Source organism: Theropithecus gelada, chromosome 17, assembly GCF_003255815.1.
Source record: "Theropithecus gelada isolate Dixy chromosome 17, Tgel_1.0, whole genome shotgun sequence".
Classification (NCBI taxonomy): domain Eukaryota; kingdom Metazoa; phylum Chordata; class Mammalia; order Primates; family Cercopithecidae; genus Theropithecus; species Theropithecus gelada.
The window spans coordinates 79,446,727-79,471,985 of NC_037685.1; the positions used below are offsets into that span (position 1 = coordinate 79,446,727).

General features: G+C 39.9%; 1 protein-coding gene and 1 pseudogene across 9 annotated transcripts in view; both read right to left on the bottom strand.

The window, feature by feature from the left end:
* RCBTB2 (RCC1 and BTB domain containing protein 2) overlaps positions 1–25,259 on the bottom strand; it is a 44,427-nt gene that overhangs the window by 12,033 nt on the left and 7,135 nt on the right. Inside the window, exons 2-12 of one of the 9 annotated variants that reach the window (XM_025364477.1) lie at positions 23,341–23,439; positions 20,986–21,081; positions 20,576–20,640; positions 14,299–14,454; positions 13,902–14,052; positions 11,440–11,606; positions 10,730–10,888; positions 10,484–10,591; positions 9,333–9,475; positions 1,449–1,639; positions 467–593 (exon numbers count right to left, since the gene is read on the bottom strand). In XM_025364477.1, the coding sequence (XP_025220262.1) occupies positions 467–593; positions 1,449–1,639; positions 9,333–9,475; positions 10,484–10,591; positions 10,730–10,888; positions 11,440–11,606; positions 13,902–14,052; positions 14,299–14,454; positions 20,576–20,617 (1,244 nt within the window). In that variant the 5' untranslated portion in view covers positions 20,618–20,640; positions 20,986–21,081; positions 23,341–23,439. The remainder of the gene's footprint in view (positions 1–466; positions 594–1,448; positions 1,640–9,332; positions 9,476–10,483; positions 10,592–10,729; positions 10,889–11,439; positions 11,607–13,901; positions 14,053–14,298; positions 14,455–20,575; positions 20,641–20,985; positions 21,082–23,340; positions 23,440–25,259) is intronic. The other 8 variants (XM_025364475.1, XM_025364482.1, XM_025364479.1 and 5 more) reach the window with 8 other exon arrangements.
* On the bottom strand, positions 4,776–5,500 carry LOC112610887 (annotated as a pseudogene).

The following is a 25,259-nucleotide window of genomic DNA, read 5'->3' on the forward strand; positions in this document are numbered from 1 at the left end:
AAATCTCTGCGCTAGCCTCACTACAGACCTTTTTGGTCTGGAAAGGCCTCGATCTTCTCTTTTATAAACCATCTAAAAGTACCCCACAAGTGATTAAAGAAAGTGATTACTATGAGCCGAGCTTGATTCCCAGGCAGAGAGGGTAACTGATGGACGTCCAAGTATCAGTACGGTGTTCAGAGCACAGGACACATTTGCAGGGTGCACTGGCTGCTCCCTGCTGCCAAGGTGACCACCCCACTTTTCAGGCCTCAGGATCGCCTACGGTCCTGATTCCCTGAACCACACACAACCTGAGTTATTTCTTGTTTCACATATATTTCCCCCCGCTCCACTGTATGCTTGTAAGAGCAAAACAGTCTTACATTTTCTCTTTATTACTGAGGTGCCTAATAGAGTTGGACACTCAGAATACAATTGTTGAATGAATTATTTTTCTCAATTCTCAAAATAAATGATTCCTTACCGAATCTTGAGAAGGACTTTATGTGCATAAATGTACTTTCCATCAACCAGAAACTTCAGGTCTGCGGTGTCTGGGTTGTCAAATTCCCTCTTCAGTGACTCAGCCACTGTGAGGTGGTCATCGGGTTCTAGGAGAATAATGCAAATGCTTCCAGGTTAGCTACAGACATAATGAACATGCAGGCCAGGGTATGGCACTGCTCTACCGATGCTCATGAAAATACGAATTCCTCAAAATAACTGAGCAACTGAGCAATGGGCTTTTTCCCCTGAAGACAGATATGCATCTCTGTAATCATTAAGGATAAGAATCTCACACACATCGGCTTATAAATCTGGCAAAATAATAAGAAAAAGTCCCAAGCCACATCACTAATTTTGAATGAAATTTTAAACATTTGAGCAAATATGCTAGCTAAAAGTAAAAGACACAGTTTCTCGGTAAAATTAAAAAGCAGTCAAATAAGGGCAGGGCACAATGGCTCACACCTGCGATCCCAACACTTTGGTGGCAGTGGAGACAGAAAGATGGCTTGAGGCTCACGGTTTAAGACCAGCCTGGGTGACACAGCGAGACCCCCACCTCCACAGAAAGGTTCTTTAAATTAGCCAGGCGTGGTAGTGGGTACCCATACTCCTAGCTACTCAACAGGCTAAGGCAAAAGGATTGCTTGAGTCCAGGCGCTCAAGAGTACAGTGAGCTACGATTGCACCACTGCTCTCCAGCCTGGGCAACAGAGCAAGACCCATCTTTCTCTCTTAAAGAAAAGAAAAAAGCAGTCAAATAAAATTACTTTTAGTTTAGTACTAGTGTTGGTTTCTGATGCTTTGAAGAAAAAAAAATTAGTTCCCTTTTGCAGAAGCCCATCAGAGAGAAATAAATTATGAGAGTGCACCTAACAAAATCCTCATTATCGAAGTAAAGCCCTGAGTTCTTTCCCAGATTTTCGGGCCATCCCCCAAATGGACAGTGACTAGCTCACCCACGGAGAGAAGGCGCCACGAGACGGCAGGAGTGGCAAAGCAGGCAAACACGTCGTCGGTGCAGGAGAAGTGGGTGAGGTGCGGGAGGATCACGGACTGACCCCGGCACTGGCCCCACATGTACACGTGCCCACCCTGCGTCTTGGCCGCAGACGTGTGTGTGGAGTGACAGGCTGCAATCTCGATAATCCTAAATTCACAAATACACACCACATAAGCACAGTGACCAGAGGCAGAAACAAGTTGTATCCTCCCCCACTCAGGTTTAACTGATGTGGGGCATCATAAAATTACAAAAAGGGTCAGGAAAAGAAAAAAACAAAAAAACAAAAAACGACCACATGACTCATACACCTCATCTCCTAAATTATCAGGCACCAAACCGTTATTCACATTTAAGCCACACTTCAATGGCACTTATAACTCATGAAGATCTGTTTGTACCGCTTCTAGCCAGTAGGCCTATAAAAATATGTACCATCCTATTTTGAAATTCAAGTATAACCCAAGAGAGTAGTGGTCCCCCCACCAAAAAAGGGTGGTTTACATTTTTTCCCCTAAAACATTACTTACTGAAGAAAATAATAAAGATTTGGGTCATCTGGACTGAGGGCCAATAAATAAATATTTTAATGAAGACTTCACCGATTTCTAGCACGCTATTCCAACTCCTATTGCACAGAGTAAATTCAGTAGTTCTACCACACTGGACTATATGACCTGGAACCCAGGAGAGCAGTTTTCTAGGATCACCATGTGATACGCCCTACTGCTCTAAGTTCATGATTGACGAGGAGGTAGTTCTCGGAACATTTTTTTTTTTTTTTTTTTCTGAGACAGAGGAGTCTTGTCCTGTCACCCAGGCTAAAGTGCAGTGGCACAATCTGGGATCTTGGCTCACCACAATCTCTGCCTCCTAGGCTCAAGCGATCCTCCTACCTCAGGCTCCGCAGCAGCTGGGACTACAGGTGCAAGTCACCACACCTGACTAATTTTTGTAGAGACCAGGTTTTGCCATGTTGCCCAGGTTGGTCTTGAACTCCTGAGCCCAAGTGATCCGCCCACCTTGGCCTCCCAAAGTGCTGGGATTACAGGTGTGAGCCACTGTACCCGGCCTTGTAACACTTCTTAATGGAAAAACATTGTTTCCCCTGGAAGTAATTTCTTTTCTATCAGAATAAGCCACCATACAGATTAAAGGAAAAGGGTAAACTCTTTTCCTTTAAAAGAGGAAAACCCAGGGGAAGTCCCCATCTTGATTTTGCTACAGCAGACAATGGTACCAGCATCCTCAGACTTAGGCTCAGAACTTCAGGGTCAACTTTGACTTCTCCCTCCGTATTTACCATTTTCTTTAGAATATCCAGTTAAATAACAAAGATGCTTTGCAATGTCTCCCCTCAGCCACCACTAGGGGGTCAGGCACACCCTGCATCTGGGCCCTGTAACAGCCCCCCAGGTCTCCCTTGCCTTAGACTCTCCCTTCTGCCCCAACTCACACAGTGCTGACAGGTTAACCATCCTCCTGGAACACCATTCTCATCAGAACTTTCACACGGGCAGCGGCTTCCCTCAGATAAAATCCTGACACAAGACATAATCCCATCCATGATTTGGTGTCACTTCTGAACAGCCAGCTCTCAAGTCACTTTTGTGCACACACCCTGCTTCAACAAATGGGCTTTCTCACTGCCCTTCAATGGCTTCATCCATGGTTGTTCAGGAATGTTCTTTCTCTCTGCCTTACAAATCCTACCTATCTTCTAAGGCCCAGTTCAAATGCCCCAAGTTTGAGGTCTCCCGCTCACCTGAGCTCCTGCAGCACTTCCTGTCCACACCACTCCAGCCTGGCCCTGTTACTCTTTATGCATCCGTTTCACCTGTTCAGCGTGATGGCCAGTTTCTGGCAGGCCTAATCACTGGCTTAATTCTCTCTAAGCACATAGCATGGTGTCTTACTGAATATAATCTGTGGGTCACTTTGCTGACTGAGGAAGACTCAACAACACAAAGGAGAGTTGTGTAAGGCCCCACTGACACGGACTAGCACCTGAAGGGTGAGGATGATCCCACGCTGCCTCCTTTAGGCAGCTGCCCCCAAACCAGGAGGGAGGTGTCATCACAGAACCTGGAGCTTGTGCCTGCTCGCCTCAGAGGCTGAGACATGCTGTTCTCACGGGTGGCAATTTCACTGACTTACTAGAGGATCGTTCTTAGCCCTGGAAAACCACACACAAATACTACAGGAAAAGAGGCTACGATGGCCCACAGTAGAGAGCTCAGGATTTGGAGTCAAACAAACCTAGGTTTGTTTTTTCTTTCTTCTTTTTTTTTTTTTAATTGCAGCTCCAGCTCAAAGGAAAACAAAAACTAGATTTGAATCTCCGCTTTACCACTAGGCTGCATGACTAGGGGAATGTCACTTAGCACCTAGGAGCCTCGGTTTCATTACATTGGAGGGCTGGTGGAAGAATCAAACGATAAAATGTTAAGTGCAACCAGGCACAATGTCTGGGTGCCAATGGTTGCATGACAATGGAGGTTTCTTTACATTATGACAAGTACTCGGCATTTTAAGTGACAAAGCGTCCTTTAGGTAGAGACCATGTATTTCTAGTGATCAATTCAGATTAGTAAGAGTTTCCCTAGAAGAATCTTTTTCCTGATATTTCCTGATTTCCCGGCCTAATCCAGTGCTGTGCAAAAGAACCGTGACAGATGGGGAAAATGGTTAATAATATTTGGCTTCTCAATCAGCACATTCTTTTCAACAAATAAAGAAAATGGGAGAAGGAAATAGCATAAATGTATTAAAAGAGAAGTACATCCACTGTTACCATCGATTTTATTAGCAAGCCTCCTAAGTTACAAGCAAATGTGAGGGTAGCGACGTGGTATGTCTTCGTGGCCTGGTGCTGTGGGCAGGACACAGGGCTCAGAGTCAGAGTGTAGTTCTAGGGCCACGTTACTTAAATTCTTATAATCAGCTTTACCATCTTTTTAAAGAAAAAAAAGATGAGGGGGAACAGGATACAGGCAGCCATCCTCTCACAGTTGGTGGTTTCGTGTACATGAAATAAGTTCCTTGGCAGAGCTGAGAATCGAAAAAGGCTTCCTTCCGTGACTGAAAGTGTTTACCAGCTGCAGCAGGAACTGTGGGCCTGTGATTTAGCTGAGAAACTCATGATGTAGCTGGAGAGACAAGTCCAGAGTGTGACTTTGCAAATAATTCCCAAATGATATCAGTGTGGCCCTGACTACAAGTCTCTGGTGAGTAAAGAAAAATACCTAGGGGCTCCTCAGGGAATATTTCAAGTAAAAGGGAGCTAACTGGGCCATGTATGCTTTGGCCTGGCCAGAGCCGTGGAATAAGAGTCTTATGAGGTGGAGAGAAATGCAGGAGCAATGTGCAGGCAGAGCTGGAGATGGCAGGACGCCAGAGAGCAGCATCATACGAGGCCTGACAGGGACGGAGGCCAACGCCGGGATCGAAGGGCAACGAGGCTTGCCAGGAACAGTGGCGTCGGCTTCAATCCAGAGCCGAAGAGTTCCGATTTGATCTGATGTGATAGGCAAATGGGAAACAGCTTTGTAAACAGGGCCATGATGTGAGGAAATGGTATTCTCAGACAGACGGACCTGGTCACAGTGGTGTGCAAGACAGGCTGCAAGGGAGAGAAAGAACAGTCTGGAAGGCTGGCTGGGGAGGCCAACCCAAGCTAGGTTGCCAAGGACTAATGAGGGTGGCCTGGATGTTAATGCAGAGGGAGGGAGAGGAGTTGAAGGTGGCCCAGAGGATGAGTCTAAGAAAAGCCCCGCCTGGCAGTGCCGAGGGAGGCAGAAGCCGCGCTGGCCAGGTGGCAGGTGTGGGGGCCAATGTTCAGATAACTGAGCAAGTAATGAAAGGAAAAAGGGCCTTCTGCGTTTGAACCACCTCAATTGTAAAGCCATCTGGTATTCTCTGGGAGCAGGGGAGGTTAGGACAGCCCAGTGAACAATGTGGAGATAAGCATTCATGAACTGCTCTTCCTTTCTTCAGATTTCAGCACTTCTGCAGTGACTTACTAGGCAAAGACTTCTACATTTTTTGGAATCATTTCTGTGTACTCTGGGGTAACGTTCTATGAAACATGTCAGTGACTGGAGCACAACAGCATCCTTCACTGATCTGCCCAACATCAGAAAAGCCAAATAATGCGGTTCCTATGTTCCCTTCTGAGATACGTTATTTGTTACTAGCGTCCATGAAAGGGCGTAGCCTCTGCCCCTAGAGCAGCTGGTGACCTGAAGTGGGACACTACTTTCTAGAGAAGGGCTGGGACAGACAGAGCCAAAGGGTGGGTCGGGGAAGGCCACATGATGGCGCCCGACCCCGGGCATGGCCTTGTGACGTATACCCGGCACACCCGGCTCCACGTGGGAAGTCAGGGGTGGGACGCGGATTTGGTTGGCTGCAGTAGCTGCTACAGGAATGAGAGTGGAGAAAGTTTAGAGGGTACCTTCAGGTCTAGGCTTGTGATCCAAGCAACTGCTAAGGAACCCTGCCATTGCCTAAGTCATCATCGGTTTTTAAACTGGACTCATACCAAGCAGCACATGCTGACGTTCCAATTTTCCAGTCAGACGTGCAACAGACAATGACTAGCAACTGAGCTCACCTTTACTGTCAGGATGCCTGGCATGTTTCACACTTTATTTCGTAGCCAATCTTAATGGGAAAAAAATTCACTACATGTTGATAATAAACAGGTTTTGTGTCACCTCAAGGGAATGATCCACTACAAGCACTGAGCTTACTGGATATGAAGTACTAGAAATGAAAAAGCAGAGAGTGAGAAAGAATAGAAACCAGAAAACCCCAAGGAGGGGTGAAAGGTCATCTGTGAGGGACAAGAATATTGGAGAAGAAACAGCAAAGATGACAGATCCACAGCAGGGATTCCCAATCCTGGTTTTGTAAGAGCCCAAGTATTATACCGACTACCTCAGAAGTCGAAGAATTCTCAGAAATTCAAGGAAAAGATAGCTTTACATCAGTTTAGTTTAAAATATGCTGTTAGGAAACGTTAAGAACAAAGATACAAACGTTGGTCAATCTGTGGCCAAGGTACTGAAACTTCAGAAAGATTGGGAATGACTGGATTAGGAGAAGACAATCATTTTAATCATTGAATTTATATTTATGTAAACATAAATTGCTGACAAATATCAGTATTCTCCATCATAAATACAATCTTTTTCTGGGAAAGATTTTAAAAGATTTCCCTTGGATGGTTGTTCCAGCAAAGAAAACAATGTAGACAGGTTTCTCCTTCCCACTTCTGTGAACAGATAACTAAGCACTGAACCCCACCCCACCCCATACTAAATCCAGTTCCTAATTAGTCAGGCTTTTCTGTAATGGGCCCCAGAAGAGTCAGAAGTAAGGCTCCCGGGTTCCTGAGGGATAAGTTACGACACATACTTGACTTTCCATTCCTGGAAAGGGTGGAGAAGTGCAGAACAAGTCCCAGCACAGACCTATAAACCCCTCCCTTGCAATACGCCTGTGCTTGAGTGCCTGGTTGAAATTGTGCAAGTTCAGAAATCACCACTTGAAATGCAAGTACAGAAAACTGAGAAAATCAGGAACATCTCGTTTAAAACATTCCTCCATCCTTTTTTTTTTTTTTTGAGACAGAGTCCCACTCTACTGCCCAGGCTAGAGTGCAGTGTCATGATCTCACTGCAACCTCCGCTTTCCACGGGCAAGGGATTCTCGTGCCTCAGACTCCCAAGCAGTTGGGATTACAGGTATGCATCACCACGCCCAATGAATTTTTGCATTTTTAGTACAGACAGGGTTTTACCATGTTGGCCAGGCTGGTCTTAAACTCCTGACCTAAGGTGATCCGCCCGCCTCGGCCTCCCAAAGTGCTGGAATTACAGGCGTGAGCGCCTAGGCCATCCATGATTTTTATAGCCAAATTATAATTCGAAAATAACTGCAGTTTAAGAAAGACAGAAATGCAATAGATAACTCCCAACATCCAGTTAAACAACTTGGCACTCACACAGCTTCCATTCCCATTACCTGCTTCTCTGCTGCTTTGTCTTTCTCCTACCTTGATACCCCACAATCCATCTGCCCCAGTGAGAACGTGAGTCAGAGGCCTTGGGCAATCATTCTGGATCAGGCACCAGCAGTGCAATGCAGCAAGTCACTGGTGGGCAATGATGGCAGACTCTGTGAGACCAGGGACAGATGTGCTAAAGCTTTGGGTAAGTGTGGGAGCACCATAAAAAGTAATGGGCCGGTGGCTCACACCTGTAATCCCAGCACTTTGGGAGGCCAAGGCAAGAGGATTGCTTAAGCCCAGGAGCTACCAGCCTGGGCAACGTGGCAAAACCCTGGCCCTACCAAAAAACACACAAAAAAATTAGCTAGGCATAGTGGCACACTCCTGTAGTCCCAGCTACTCCAGAGGCTGAGGTGGGAGGATCGCCTGAGCTTGGGAAGTCAAGACTACATGAACCGTGATTGCACCACTGTACTCTAACCTGGACAACAGGGAGACTGTGTCTCAAAAAATAAAAAAATAAAAAAAAAAAAAACAGGCCATACAAATCCATCGTTTTTATTTCCATGCCATCTTTATTTGATCCTTTAACTCTGTTTTTTCAGTTTAAATATTAAGTGTGCCTATCAACTGAGGTACTTTTGTGGTTATTCAAAGCCTCAGGACTGTCCCTTCTCTTCTGAGGAGCTCTAAGCTACCTTACAAGATGTGTGAATGAACAGTTGCAGGCATCTGCCTGAACCACCTCCTGCCTCCATTATTGTCCCTCCTCCCTATTCTGAAGGGGCCAGGGGTCTTAAATTTTAAGGTTTTTGACAAAAAAAGTTTTATTTAACCTATTAAAATAACCTATGTTAAATTGGTTAAATAAAACTTTTAAAACGTAGGTTAAAGAAAGTCAGCCAAGTTCACAATACTCAAATGAAAATTGAGGCAGCTGAAAAATGGCAATTTCGTTCCTCATTTTCATTGTTAAGTATTCCAACAGAAAATTAGAAAAACACTGCATATAAGTGCGAGCTAATCTGTTTGTCTATATATTTCTTTTAAAATCAAATGTAATGAAGATATATGCAGTAAAAATAGCAGCATTCGTTTCTACGATGACTGCAACCCTGGTTTAAAAGAAAAGATAATGAAACGTTTTTGCTCTATACTACTGTTAAGAAATGGAAAGCGAAAAGGCAGCGATCTGACCATGCTTGAGAAATTCCAAAGGCTTTCAAAAATATCAGAATAACATGGAAACTAATTCTGGATGTGCTAATTACATAACACAACCCTGCAAACAAGTGCACAAAACTAAATCTTAATTTCCTAACCATTTTACTCTTCCTCATAGTGACAGCTTGGGAGTTAAAAGTAATGAAATAACCTTATCCTTTTCAATCGGCAAATTTTCTATGTAGCTGAGTGACCAGCTTTATACCCCACGCAAGGTACCTTTTCCTAAGCCAGGGAAGGGCGCCCTCGAATGTTATCGACATCACCTTAAGAATGTAAAACAGGGAAAGGAGGAGGGCAAAAGGGTGATTTGTAAGGGAGAAGAGTAACAGAGTAGCTGTTACAAGTTTAGTCACTGCAGTTTGCTTAGAATAGCTGTTGGAAGTATAGAGGAAACATGGGTAAGTGAAAATAGCATATTTAACATACAATCAATCTCCCCAACAATTCCAAAGCCAATTTTTATAAAGGAATAAATACTCTTGTTAAATACTATTCTAACACTAGCAGTACATTCCTCACCATTCTCTCTATGTCTAAGTCCTGTTTAATCACAATCACCAAAGACCAGTGTGGGGACTGTGAAAATGGCCATGTTACCTGTCCTTTTCCACAGTGACGGGAGTAGGATAGGACTGGTTGCTTTTATTGCCAGTGCCCAACTGCCCATAAGAATTGGCGCCCCAAGCATACACTTGGCCTTCATCTGTTAATACTAATGTGTGTGCGTAGCCACAGGCGACCTGGAAGGAAAAAAATCCACTCAGGACTGCAAACAGAAGTCATTATTTCACTGCTTCCGCAAAATAGGTTAAGAAACAAAAATGAAACAAAGAAAGAGGCAGCCTATCCGTAGAGGCAAGCATTAAGTTAACCAACACCCTTCCAGAACATGTGGGCCAGAACTGCAGTAAGACTGTCATGAGTCCCCTGGCGTGAGCACCTGCCCCGGTTCACTGGAGCTTTAATGCTCACAGAAATCAAGGGGTATGAGGGGAATGTCAGAAACGACACTTGTATTTTTTAAATAATTATTTTCTTTTTTGATTATAAAAGTAAACCAGGTTCAATTTGAAAAATATAGAAAAATATAATTATAAAAGTTCTCTGAAGATCAGAGGCTTTTTTTTTCTATTTCTATTTAGACATAGAGATATGCACCTATAGCATTTTTTTTTTACTGACCATGTTGTATAAGCAGTTCTGTATCTTGCTTCATTTTATTAGACATTACACATAGCAGTTTCCCATATCATTAAAAATTCTTTGTATACATCATCTCCAGCATATACACTTGGCATAATTTAGCTAATCATTAACTTATGATTTGATTTCTGTTACACCTATTGTTTTTTATTAAAGTTATCATATATACATATATATCTCTCTTCTTAACTAATTCTGTAAGAGAGTTACAGGAACTGTTGGTTCCTCAGGGAAATTCCCTAGGAGTAGAACTACAGGTCAAAGGATAGAAAGGCTTTTAAGGCTCTTGTACACCCTGCCAAAGCTTCCTCAGGAAAGCTTATAACAATTTATATTCCAAAAGGTATGTGACAGTGCCCTGGAACAGAAATTTTCTGAACATCTGCAATTTAATTCAAGGAAAAAGAGATTTAACCTTTATTTTAGTGAAGACATCCAAGCAGCTAAACTTTTCATCCTGCCAAGAAATCTATGTTTTTAATATATTGATATCTTTGCCAGTGAAGACTTAAAAATACACGCACACAAACTGACAGTGGACGTACCCGCTGGACACGGATGCCTTGCAAAGCTGCCACTCTGCAAGGGGTTGGCTGGTTGCCACTGCTGCCAAGTCCAAGCTGCCCGTTTCCATTGTAACCCCAGACATAGACCTGAGAGAAAATGACACCCTCAATCCTCTCAAGAGATAAACAGCCAGCAAGTTGTCTATTATGTGGGACATACCATACTAGCATGAGACTGATGTGGCAAACAGGGTTTTTAAGCAAGATGTAAAATAACTTCCTTACCTCCCCCGTGTCCACTACCGCCATGCAGCACATCTGCCCACATGCTATGGTCACAACTACTTTATTCTGTAGGCAGCCAGTGACTCTTCGAGGGATTGGCTGATTAACTGTTGATCCAGATCCTACCTGCCCAGAGTTATTATAACCCCAGGCAAATACCTGTTTAAAGGAAAGATCAGTAAATGAAACACATTAATTTATAAAGTGTCTCAACTGGACACTGACATGTACTTGTGGCACCGAGTCTTCCCTCTCAAAGTGCTTCAGATCTATAAATCCTCACAACACAGGCAGAGAAGTGTTTACAAAATTCATTCTTACACAACGTACATGATTTTATAAAATCAGGTGGTTGGTGTTATCTATATGAACAGTAATAATTGCTATTAAATAACACGTAACACAAAAGTATCTACTTTGCCCTAGCCATCTTTTTCAGCATTTGGGGATTTTTCTTATTGCAAATAACCTCTTTACTACAGCAACAGAGAAGGAACAACACCTCCTTTTAAATTTTGCAATTATGGAAGACCTTACTACGTACAGATAAATGTCACAACATCAATACCCTGACTGTGAATTGCTACCAAAAATAAGGCTGAATTTGAGGGAGGTTATTTTAATCAGATGATTGTATTTCCAGGACTACTATAGAAGTCTACATAATCTTATTGAAAAAAATCAATGAGCTTTATGCTGACTATTCTCACCTCTCCATCAGATGTTAGCACCAAAGAATGGTAAGACCCACAGGCAACTTCAATGACTTGTTTGTTTGACAAATTAGTTGAGATTTGACAGGGCACTAAACCATGATTAGTTGTCCCATTGCCCAGCTGGCTATAAGCATTATGACCCCAGGTAAAGACTTCTCCTTCTGAAAATAAAAAGAAAGACAACCAGCTTTTACGACATCTACTTCATTATACAAAAATATATGTAGCACAGCTTCCACAAATGAAATCTAAAAATTCAGGTGCAAAAAACTAATCAACTTCCCCATTCCACCAAAGTCATTCTACAAAAGAATCTATTTGGAAAGTATAAACTGCATTCTACCTCAAAGCAACAAGGTGAAACTTAAATGCACACAGTTATAATAACGGGAAAATAAGTTTTTAATAAACAGCAGAGAAAAGGCTGCTGGGAGTAATAGCAAAAACATCAGAATGAAGTCAAAAGATTATAAGGCCACTTAACTCCCCTGGGTCTTAATTTCCTTATCTTTAAAATAATCACCAAGTTGATTTTTAAAAATCTTTGTTATTACTTATTACATAGCATAATACACAGAAAAGTTCATAAAACATGTATGTACAGTCACGCACTACTACTTAAGTCAAGAAATATAACCTTATAATCACCCCCCAAAAGGCCCTCATGTATGCATCTTGCATACAAATTTTTAGTTTTTCCTGTTTTTGAAATTTAAATAAATGAAATCATACAGTATGTACTCATTTCATCTGTATTTTCCAGCATGTTGTCTCTTTGTGCTATATTCTGAATAATGACTTCTGATCTATCTTCCAGTTTACTAATTTTACTAATTTGCTGTGTTCAAACTGCTACAAAATTTGTCCACTGAATTTTCATTTGATAATCATATTGCTCATTTGGATCTTTTCAAATCTTCTATAATCCCTGCAGATTATCTTCAAGCTCATTTTAATTTCTTCAAACAATAAATATAGCTGTCTTATAATTGGTGTCTGATAATTTTAACACCTGATATTTAGTAATCAGTTCTTGCTGTCTGTTATTTCCTCTGGTTCCCATTCATGGTACCTTGTTTCTCTGCATAGCAAGCCCCCCTTATCTGCAGGAGATACATTCTAAGACTCTTGTACTGAACCTGTATATACTATGATTTTCCCTATACATACATACTTATGATAAAGTTTAATTTGTAAGTTAGGCGTAGTAAGAGATTAACAACAATAACTAATAATGAAATAGAACAACTACAAAATGTACTGTTCACAATGTCACAGACGGAAGATTTGTTCTTACCATAAATCTTAACAACCTCAGCATGAAAACTCTCCATTTTTCATTTAAAGCAAGAACTGTATGGTTTCTCTTCGGCATATCCAAATTGCAAGCATCACTACTCTTGCACTTTAGGGCTATTATTAAGTAAAATAAGGGTGACTTGAACACAAGCCCTATGAAACCAAGACAGTCAATCTAATAACTAAGACAGCTACTGAGTAACTAACGGCTGGGAGTGTCTACAGCAGAGACGCTGGACAAAGGGATGATTCATGTCCCAGGTGGGATGGAGCAAGATGGTGAAATAGCACCCTACTCAGAATGGCACACAATTTAAAACTTATGAATTGCTTATTTTGGAAATTTTACATTTATACTTTCAGACCACAGTCAACTGCAGGGAACTGAAACCTGAGAAAGTAAAACCATGGATAAGGGGAGACTACTGTATATCTGGTTGTTTCTTGACTATGTGCTATTGCCATTGAACAATTATTTCGGTTAATTCTCTCAGGCCTAGGATAAAGGTGCCTTCCCCTAGAAAGGATCTGCATTAACATCTATCATGCCCTTAAGGCACTTGCCATCCAGTACCTTGAATAAATTCAAGGGTTGAGATTTCTTGTACCATTCAGTCTTGATGTGAATTAAACTACAAATCCATGGTTACAACCTTCTGGGGAGAAATTTTATTTATTTTCTTTCTTTCTTCCTCCTTGCTTCACTCAGAGCAAGGAATTTTTCTACTCAATCCCTTATGAAGTGGCTAATCCCTACTACTAACGCCAACTACATTACAGCCATCAGTCACTCTTTAGCGTAAGAATCACAGAATGCTAAGAGTTGGCGAGGGGGGTGGGGATGTTGGACACAAGGTTTAGTCTTTCAATTCATAGATCAGGAATTCAAAGTTCAGACAGACTTGCCAAAGTTCACAATGAGTTCAGCAGTGTTTACTGGGCTTATAGCATTGTCATTCATACATCTAAAACACAATGATTACTAGATTCCATCTGCCACATTACCTTATGCTGGCATTCAGATACATTCATGTTTCATGGTATCCAAAACATAGTCAATTTCACAGGAAGAACCAGCAACTCTCAACCAATTAAACAATGTTCTCAAGGGCAGCTGACAAATAAACCTGAAATTCTACATGGGGTTCCTAGGTTACCTGTTGTTGCAAGGACAATATGTGGACCACTCCCATAGCTGAGGCTGGCTATTTTCTTGCCACTTAAAGAATCCAGTCTCCGAGGTTCAATGGTGCTCTGGACGTCACCTAACCCCAAACAGCCACAACAGTTTGTGCCAAGCACAAAAATCTATGGGAAAAACCACTGTTAGTTCAAGCAGTTCTATTTCTAACAAACTATAAATTACATCCAAACAGGCATCATCTTCCTTAAGCAAACTGCTTCTTTATATAATAAATAAAATCTAATTTCCTTTGTTTTTATTTACTTTTTTTTTTTTTTTTTACCTTTTATTCCTTAGTTCCCCCAAGATCTTCAATTTGGCAAATCCATTTCTAAAAATGTGAGTAGCTGAATTATTTTCTTCAAAATTACCTCATCATTTACTGTAGTGTATAAAACTTCATTGCCAGCACTGCCAAAGACACAAGCCTGACGAATTAACTGTAGTTCTTCCTCAGAACAAAGGGAAAAAATTGGCCACTTTCCCACATCTAACATCTTCAAAGATGACAGAGTAGCCTGTACTGGCTGAAAAGGAAAAAATATATGTTGAAACAACAAATTAAAAAGTGAATTTTCTCTGCCCCTTCAGTTCTGTAGAAGAGAGCGAACACTGGTTTTGGGAGGAACACACTGCATCTGTTTTCTAGAGGCCTGTCACAGCTGCAGGGATTGCCTCTGCCAGCTGCTTCCGGGCGGCTCCCAGCCGCCGAGCACCGGAGGCCCAGGTGGAACCAAGTCTCCCCTACTCATTGTCCTCAAGGACACAGGAGTCATCCACAGCTGGGCTTCTGGGAACTGAATGTTCAGCAGATACTTTAAATATTGGCTATGTCTTAAATGTAGCTGTGAAACTAGGCTGGTTGTAAAAACAAGAGAGAGAGAGCGAGCTGCCATGTCATCTGCTGCCTAAGTCAAGAACAATGCTTAGTAAAGAACAATGCTGAAAGTGACACCAAGGAAACGGTCCGAAGTTTTAGTTCATGGGCAAGCTTTACCTGGCCTTCAGTTTGAGGAACTGGTGGGTTTCCTCATCCCTCAAGCAAGTTTGGGGGTCGGCACAAGAAACACCCAGAAAATACGTGTACTTGTTTGTTAAGGCAGCCGTAACAAAGTAGTGACAAGCGAGGTGGCTTAACCAACAGAAATTTACTGTGTTATGGTTCTGGAAACTGGAAGTCCAAACTCAAGGTATCAGCTAGCTAGCTCCTTTTGAGGGCTGTGAGGGAAGGATCTCCTTCCAGGCTGCACTTCTCAGCTTGTGGATGGCTGTCTTCTCCCTATGTCTGTTCACATCATCTCCCCCCATGCCCTGCATATCTCTGCATCTAAATTTCCCCTTTTCATAAGGACCCCAATTATATTGGATTAAGGTCCACCCTAATGACCTCATCTTAACTAACTACATCTGCATTGCCCCATTTCCAAATAAGTTGCACTGTGAGGTACTGGCTGTTAGGACTTCAACACACAAATGTTGCAGGGTCACAATTAACCCCCTAACAGCATACATTAAGATCACGAGCACCTGCACTCCTAAAAGAGCATGTTATAAATTTGTTTGAAAGAGTTTTACCTATTTGCTACTTTGGAGGCATTTTTATTGATATACTTTTCAAGTTGCCAACATTTTGAAGGTTATAGTAAGATACATAAACAGCCAATATGCCTATCAAATGGCATGTCTGCTATTTCCCACAACATCAACAAACTTAAACATGATTTAAAGCAGCAAAGATTTTCTAAGGCCTCCTCTCTTTACCATCAGTTATTAAATCAACCTTACCGGGAATGCGTTCTGGTGTACAACTGAGTGGACTATCCACTTACCTTCTACAGAACTGAACACCTACTTGTCCCTTCCACCTTAAAAGAGCACAAGTCAGCAACTCTGCTCTTCTCAAGTCCACACTACTAACTTAGCAAGCCTCCCCTGTCCTCATTACCATGAAATTCTCTGGGGCCACCTTCACAGACTCCTGAGTATACTTCAGGAGGACAGAGACCGAGTCTTTTACTACCATGTCATCCATCCTTTGGAGCTAACAATGCAATACATACCTTTGTGTTGGTGAAATGAACAAGTAAATGTTTGAATGGCTGTGACTCATTTCTGGATTCACAGTCCTCCTTTCCATCCCATAATCTGTAACTCCTTCACATGGAAGCCATTCTGAAAACTGGGCCCCAAATCCCTGCTCCTGGCTCCAGAGCTCTCCATTTCTACTCCACCTGAGCCATATCATCAAATACAGCTTTGTTACTAAGTTCTCAAACTTTTAAGTTTCCTTCTGATCCTGGCCAACGGTATTAACTTGTAGCCAAAGTGAAGTCTGCAGTCAGTAAAGGGAAGCTAAGATGCATGGAGCAGCTGTCCCAATGGCCACTGGACCTAGAGACAAGCAGAGCCACCAGCTTTTTTCTTGTAAATAAAGCTTTGTTTTCAGGTTTCTATCTTTTCTGAATAATCTTCATGGCACTATTGAATGCTGTGGCTAAACAGAACTCAAAAGATAATTTTCTGAGAAACCCGAAAAAACCCCAGAGAGGAGCTGCAGTGGGTTGAATGGTTTCCCCTCAAAGTCCAGATCCACCTACAACCTCAGAAGGTGACTTTGTTTGGAAATAGGGTCTTTGTAGATGTAATGAGTTAAGATGGAGTCATACTGGATTAGAGTGGGCCCTATGTCCAATGACTAATGTCTATAAGAAGATGAGAGGGCACACAGTGATACACAGGGAAAAAGGCCAGGTGACAACAGAGACAGGGACTGCAGTGATACATCTGGAAGTCAAGTAGCAGCAAGGATGGCTGGGGGCCACCACCAGAAGCTGAGAAGATGCTTCCTGAGAGATACCGAGGGAGCATCACCCTGATGATGCCTTGATTTCAGACTTCTAGCCTCCAGAACTGTGAGAAAAGACATTGCTGTTGTTTGAATTGTAGTCATTTGTTGCAGCTGCCCCAAGAAACTAACAGAGAAGCCAAGCAGCTTGTCCCTGCTATCAGCATCGCCCTGTGAGTTAACGGCAGAGCCTGTACCAGGGCCAAGCTCTCCTGATGCCAAATCCAGTCACATTCCCTCACAGGCCACTTGGATCACAAGACCTTGCCCTAGGAAGAACACCTTCTGTTATCTTTTGGGCAACACCAACAGTTGGTTCTCCCATTCACTTTTGAAACAGTGCTTACTATTTCTGCATTTACTTTAGTTACAGAGTACTTTGCAAAAAAAAAAAAAAAAATCCACAGGCATTCCCTACAGGACAACCTTAATTTGGAATTTGGAATTCAAAATAAAATCTCACATATGTAAGAGGTTACAGTTATATGCAAGTGTAAAACTATGTCCTCAATTTTATTATATATATATTTTAGGAACACACAGTGTTCTATGGTGAAGTGACATTGATCTAGAAATCTAAGAATCTTTATTTAAAATTTTTATTTCTTCTCTGTGACACCTGGTTTACTGAAAAAACAGCAACTTGCCCAAGGCCACGATAGAGCTAAGGATGGAATTTTGTTACGTTAGTTTTTGGTTAAGCTTCTACTTTAAATTACCCCACCATCCAACATCATGAAGAAATCTTATTTTCTATGAGGTCTTCATTTTTAATTTTTTTCCTATTTTAAGCCTGTAAATTTCCAAAAGAACAAGGTTTAGGAAGTGGAAGTGGAACAAGTATTTAATGTAGATGTATTAATAATCTAATAATGTTTATATCTTACTTCTCATCTTCACAACAATTGTAGGACATAGATACTATTATCCTCATGTTACCTATGGGAAAACTGGGGCACAGGGAGACTAAGTAATCGTCCAAGATCACTAGCTTCTCAGTGGACGGGCCAGATTAAAGCCCAGAGTTCTTTCCACATATCATCCGATGGCTGAGTAAAAAGTTGACATAAAGTGTGATACCGCTGGTAGACCTAGTGTTTGCTTGCATTTGCAGGGCTTTGGCTATTCTCAGACTCCATAAGGAACAGGCAATAATGCCTACTGTGGGTTGTCTTCCACGAAAAGCACAGATGGAAAGACACAATGACTATTTCATTTTTCCCTTGCAAGCAGAGTTTTATATTTCATCCTGCTCTGCTATTAAATCAAGTGGTTTTCTGGATGTCTAGAATCAGGCTGTAAATTCCAGCCAGCTCTTACACACCTGTCTACAAATGATTAGTTATAGGCTTTCTTCCTGGCCCACCTGTGTAAAAACCTATGGTACCCAGCCCGTAACTCTACTGGCTACTGGGATTCTAATATGTGTTTTCTTTAATGAAACCTCCAGTCTGTAAGTTTTATGAAATGATGCTACAAGTCAGGAGAATGTGGGATCTGATAGTATCACTGACTAAGATACAAAAATAAGACATGATCATTCCCTTCAAGGAGGTCACAATTCAATAGAAAACAAATAATTACAATATAACCTGAGTACAACAGAGATGTGAATACATTGCTTTTAATCTCTGGCAGAAGGCTGGCTGCTGGAAGTTAGTCATCAAATACTCAATTTTTAAGTTTGTTAGGGCAACTATTACATAGGGAACTGATGACTAAATTTATAAAATGCATGTATTTGCATTTTTTGAAGTACATATTTAATACAGGCTGAGCATCCCTAATTCAAAAATCTGAATCCAAAACCCAAAACTTTTTCAGCACCAATTTTGATCCTCAAAGGTCCTGCTCAAAGGAAGTGTTCATTGGAGCATTTCAGATTTCACATTTTCAGATTAAAGATACTCAACTGGTAAATATAAAGCAAATATTCCAAAATTTTAAAAAAAAAATTTGAAATCCAAATGCTTCTGGTCCCAAGCATTTCGGATAAGGGATACTCTACCTGTGTCAATCTCAAGGAATTACAGCATCTTTGTTCAGAGAAGCAATATACATTCTTCTGTCCAGCACACTCATGAGACAATGTAGGATGCACACAATAGTCCCCCATAGCAGCCTCAATCTATCTGCAGTCATTCTGCATGACAGCAGCTGTCTCTGCAGAATGACCCAATCAACTCCGTGCCGCACTGTCAAGTAAGAAACTGGCTGAGCAAGAGCCAAGTGTAGTCAATAGAAAAATCTGTATGGGGAAAAAAGCAGTACTAAGGAATGAGAGCATGGCAATATGGTGTCCCTAGAATTCAGTCCTGGTTTGGCACAGGTAACCCTCCTTACTGCAAATAACACTGCCACAGGTGATAATTAACCCAGGCCGGCTTTCTTTTACTACTTTTCTCACATCTAGTTCACCTTCCCTTCCTTCAAGATCTGGCGTCTGTTTGGGAAATGTCAAGTCCTGAAATTTTAATATTAGCTCAAGGAAAACATAATTAAGGAAATACATCTGCCACAAAATTAGAGGCCAAATTGCACCTTCTTCTTCCTTTGAGTGAGTGATACCTGTGTAACTATGCTTCTCCAGCAATATGAAGAATCGAGTGTATAACCATACTTCACTTAATTACAGACAACTATCGAGTTGTTGCAATTCAATTTAAAATACAGTATATTTAAAGAAAATCAAAATTACATGTTAGGCATACCTAGCAAAAAAGAGTTAAGAAAAAATGCCAACACTTCACCTTTTGAGTACTTCCTAGCATTAGAACAATTTGTATATATTCATTATATTCATTATATCTTATAAACATATTCACTATATAGTATTCATTATATTATAAACATTCATTCATTATAATACTTTGTATATATATTTGTATATGTTCAATCACTATGTAGTTACAATACTGTAATTTCATTGCTGATTCTGTGAATCTATTCTTTATTTTATGAAACTTGTTCCTAGGAAAAATTAGGAATTTTTCTGCTAACATTTTGTGAGACTCTTAAGTTCTATACATTACTTTTGTAAGCTACTTTTGGACTTTCCTACAAGGGCTCACAAATGAACACTTAAGTCTGCACATGGTAACGCTACGGTTTAGTTTCAAAAGCTTTGCCATCTTTGTACACGATGCTGGCTTTGCATAATTCTTTACAGTTTGATTGAATTTTGACGTGATTTTATTAAATAAGTATGGGAAACTGACAAAAGTTAATAGTGACAGTTAATATTAAACTGTTAATAGCAATAAGCAGATATTTTGTAAATTTAACAAAATAACACAACATGGAAATCAATATGCATGTAGGAAGATGTGAGGCTTTTAACATCAACTGGACACTGAGTGGACTTAAGCTAGTTGACTGTCATGTTCAGATGTGATGAAGAAACAAATTAAAGAATGTCTACGATGAATTGAGAACATATCATCTAAGATCAGACAGCTTATAATTTTAAAAATCTCTGGGAATGGGATAAACATTGGTCAACTCATAGCCTCTTGCAGGCCAGCACTGTCTGAAGGTAGGGGATGGCCTTCCTGCCTCATCCATCACTGTCACCATCTCTGGGAGCCCTGTCTCTGCACCTCAGGCGCATCAGTTCCCTGCTGGCCCCTTCAGCATTCTCCATACCAACAAAAATTATCTGCTGGCATCTCAGTGATTACACTGTGAGCCCCTCAAAGATAGATAGTATCTCATTGATCTTCCTATCGGTGACCAATAGATGCTTCATGAAGTATATTTCATGCGACAGAACACACATGCTCCAAGGGCATGATTTTTCTAACCTTGCCACTGTCTCCAGAGAAAAGAGGAAGTTCTTCTTCCATATGGACTCAGTCCTGGGCAGTCCCTGAGGAAAAAGTATGTGGTAAAATCAGGATCCCTTATGTTCGATGGAACTAGGCAGGTTAAAATTACTTTACTGCTAATTAGCAGAGAAAATAAGCTAAGCTCAAATGTTGTGAAGGGAAGATAAAGGAATTAAACTTTAGGCATGAAAATTACCAGCTACAAAACTCCAAAAATGTTTGAATTGATCTGGAACTACTGGATGGCCTCTTACGGGAATCTTCCTGCTGAGCTCTGAAAAAGTAGTCTCAAAATATACATGGGTCCTTAAGACTATAAAGGAAATGAGTAGAAAATTTTCATTTCAGAGTTGACTTCCTATGATAAGGAAAAATAAATTTTAGACCTTGGTCAACTTTTCTCTGGGATTGGAAAGTTCCAAATCACTGGGAAGAGCAGACATCAATTCTCAGTTCCATAGAAGAATATGTGATTTGCTAAGCTGGAAAAAAAAAAAAAGGAGAAATGAATGAAAATGATGAAAAAAATGAATGAATGAATGCGGCTTTGTTATTCTGGACTTAATGAAAAATCTGAAACAACAGCCACCCAATATGCAGCAATGCATTGAATGTTCTTGCCTTAATAACCATGCTAACATCACCTACTTTCTACCAGGTAGAAGTAACAGCAGGAGCAGCTCTAGCAGAAGCTATGCAATATGTCTGGACTGTGGTTCAATAATTATGAGGTCAACTATTTCATCACTAAAAATAAATAAAAATAAAATAATCTCTGTCCTCCAAAAAGCAATTTAATAAGGCTGTATTTAATGATGTTGCTTTTTCTAATTCATGAGGTGGGGTCCATTTTCTTAAATACAATCTTTTATTTCAGGTACTAACATCGGAACCTTTTATCTGATATTTTCTACAGTAGAGTGAGAGCCCCATAATAGACAGATTAAAAACAATAATCAAAATATGGCCAAGTCTAAACAGTGTTCTTTATCAATGTTTTCTACGCCCTTGAAGATATTAGTAATTTTTTTCCTCAGCTATAAAAAGATCTCGCAGAATGAGGAATCATAATTTATTCAGAATTATTATAACTTAAAATTATGAAAATTAATAGCAAATTATTATTTATAACGTTTGGAAACAAGTAAAAAAGATACGCTTGCTTTTAAGAAGATCAATTAGAAGTTTCTCACTTAAAAATGTATAAACCAATCTGATTGATGATATGGAAAGATATTTTGCCATTTTAATGAATACTTACTACATATTATCTATGGCATCTTAGCAGATCTGTTAAAATCCTAATTTTCTCTAAGACCCAGCATGACTGCCACTGAGATTTACATCAGCGTGGATTCTGATTACCCAAATGGGCTGGGACCTCTTCTCTATATTTCCACAGCAGTTTTTTGTTTTGTTTTTAACTACATTGATGGCACTTTTCAAATTCTGCCTCATATGACAATTGTTCTTGTATGATGTATCTTCTCTATTAATTGGTAAGCTCTTCAAAAGGGCAGATGATGATTCCTTCAATGCCACAGCCCATGGATCAGAGTAAAACACAACGTATTTATAGAAAGCATCCTTAGAACCCAGCTTTGTGTATATTAGAACTGGCCTGTACCAAAGATCCCTCTCTTTCTCCTTCATCCTACCAGGAAACACCTTTTCCATATTTGCCCCAAGTTTCCTGGAATAAAAAATAAAAGGAGAGGAGAAGAAACAGGGATAGAAGAGAAAAAACGAAAAGGGACTGAGTACAGATGTGACTGCCCCTCACTGCACTACTCTAGGCCCCTTTCGTTCCTAGCAGAAGGGAAATCTTGTTAATGTGCAAAATCATGAAAAAGTGATCCTGGGCTTTTGAGTAGGACAAAACCTCTTTTCAGTGTCTTTCATCAATTTCAAGTATAATGAAACTCTTTAAAATTAGAATGGTGGGAACACAGGCCATTCTGTTTATCTGACATCAGGTTAAGACATAATTGCATGTATGTCATGGAAATTACCACATTCAAAGAAATGACGTGCAGGATTCAATTTGGATGAAATATAAGATTAACATAATTTCATATTAGTCAATCAGAAAGTCCTTCAAGATTTAAAAATAAATCAAGATTAATTAATATTGTATACTACTACTAAAAAGTCTTTTGAATTTTTTAGCATTGTAGGAGATGGTTGGCTTTTTTTTTTACATTATTTCAATGTGATGCATACATAATAGAGAAAACTAGCATCCCCAATTTGCATGTATAGTTTGTGCAATACATGTGGAGATTACCTTACCCTGTTATCCATGTGATTTCACCAGGCTATTAACAATAGGTTGATATATATACTTAAAATAACAATTCACAATATACATACAGAAAGCCATACCCATGATGTGATAAAATGTATTCTAAATGACAACAGCAATAATAACAGTAAAAATAAAGTTATTCTGTGCCAGGCACTAAGTGCCTCACCTTATCTCATTTAATCTTTATAATATCCAAATGAAACAGGTTAATCATTGCCTCCATTTTATTCACTCATTTCAGTAATGTGACCAACAGTCACCAACCAATCAGTGTCAGAGCCAGTATTAGAACCAGGACTATCCCAAAGCCCTTGTTTTGGGACCCTCCACTGTATTTCAGGGCTAGATACTTTAAGATTTTCTTGTGTACATTCTCAACAGTTTTATTTTTATACTGACTGGCTGGGAGCATTCCCTCCAAACACTTTTGTACCTGATTGTTTTAAATTTCTGGAACCCAGTATTCAGTCATCTTTAATCCTGTTCCTTTTTGATCCTTGGAAAGTTGTCTTCTAGAGCAAAGTTAATGTGACTGGAAATATAAATACACAAATAAATTCTATTAGAGAAAAACAGAAGGAAAAGAATACACTATCTTGCACATTTAACAATCCATTCTTTATCTGTGAAAAATACAGTTTAAAAATTGTATCTGTGCTATCTACTATTAAAAAGTCAGCAGCAGAGATGCTCTATTATAAAAATGTTAAAGTTATAAAAGGTAACTTTTGAATATCATACTTTATAAGCTTCAGGAGAGGGTTTAAACAAGCTGGACACCGAAACATATGAAAAAATGTACACTAAGGAGAATTTAATCTATAGTATTTCCATACAGAAAATAAAAGAGAATCCATGTGGAAATGTAAAAAAAAAGCAAAACTTTCGAACTTTTAGAAGTATAGAAATATCTTCATGACCTCAGAGCAGTTAAAGATTTCATAAATACGACAAGAAAGCATAAACCACAAAGAAAAGAGCAGTAAATATGAACAAAGGGAAAAATATGCCACAGAATGGGGGTCGGTATTTGTAACATACATAATGGACAGCTTGGAAAGGATTCATATACAAAATATATAAAGAATGCCTGTAAATCAATAAGAATAAAACAAACGACACAATTCAAAAGTGAACAAAGGATCCATGCAATTCACAGAAGAATAAATTAATAAACATATTAAAAGATACTCAAGTTCACCACATTATTTATCATAGAAATGCAACCACAATGAGATAGATCTCTTTTATCAGATCAGCAAAAGTTCAAGGGGGACAACTCCCCAGTGCTGGCGAGGATGTAGATGAGAAGGCATACTCATATCCACTGCTAGAAGGAATGTAAATTGGTGCAATCACTCTACAGAACAGTTCAACAATATTTAGACCACAGCAGTCTTTCCATCCTTTTTTGATATGTATACATAACTGAAACAAAAATTTCACAAAATAATTCGTACTCCTCCTACATGAGATGCTTGATATCTTTTCTATTTTTTCTACTTTATGCTATTTTATTCTACCCTACTCTATCCTATTTTATCCTGTTTAATTTCATTTTAAAAGAAAATGCTGATCTCAGCCCACTAATTTCCAGATCACTAACAAGTCCTGCAATTTTAGCAACACTGCCCTAGATAAACTCTAGAGCATACACACAAATATTCCCAATAGCAAAAAGCAAGAAAGAGCAAGCGAATTGGTCAGCAGAACCAATGAACTGTGGCATATGCATACTATGCAGCTATTAAAACAAATTATCTAGAATCAAAACAGGTATATCTACAAAATAGTGTTCACCAAAATCACTAAGTCACAAAATGATACATATGGTATACTATTTGATACAATTTTAAAACATGCAGAAGACAATACCATTTTAACATGTTATGGATACCAACATATGCCTGGCTAGACTTTGATGGGAATTTTTTCATGGGTAAGTTTTGGTGGAGGGAATACCAAAGATAAAAGGTCCCATGTAACTGTCAATAAACTGGTGTGCTACAGCTTTTCCATCTGACAAGATGGATTTCAAGACTTTGAGCTTAAATTAATCATCTCAGGATGGAGAGATTAAGGTTACCCCATGTTAAAGAAAATAAACTCTTAAAATGAGAATTCTATCATTCTAATTTTGCCTTTACCAAGGACATGGAAATCCAATAAACGTTTGGTAATGAAAACTCATAAACTATAATTTCTTTAGCCATCTATAAAATAAAATTGAATCAATACCCTAGGAAGGCCAGGCATGATGGCTCACACCTGTAATCCCAGCACTTTGAGGATCACTTGAGGTCCCCAAAAGTTTGAGACTAGCCTGGGCAACATAGGAAGACCCCGTCTCTA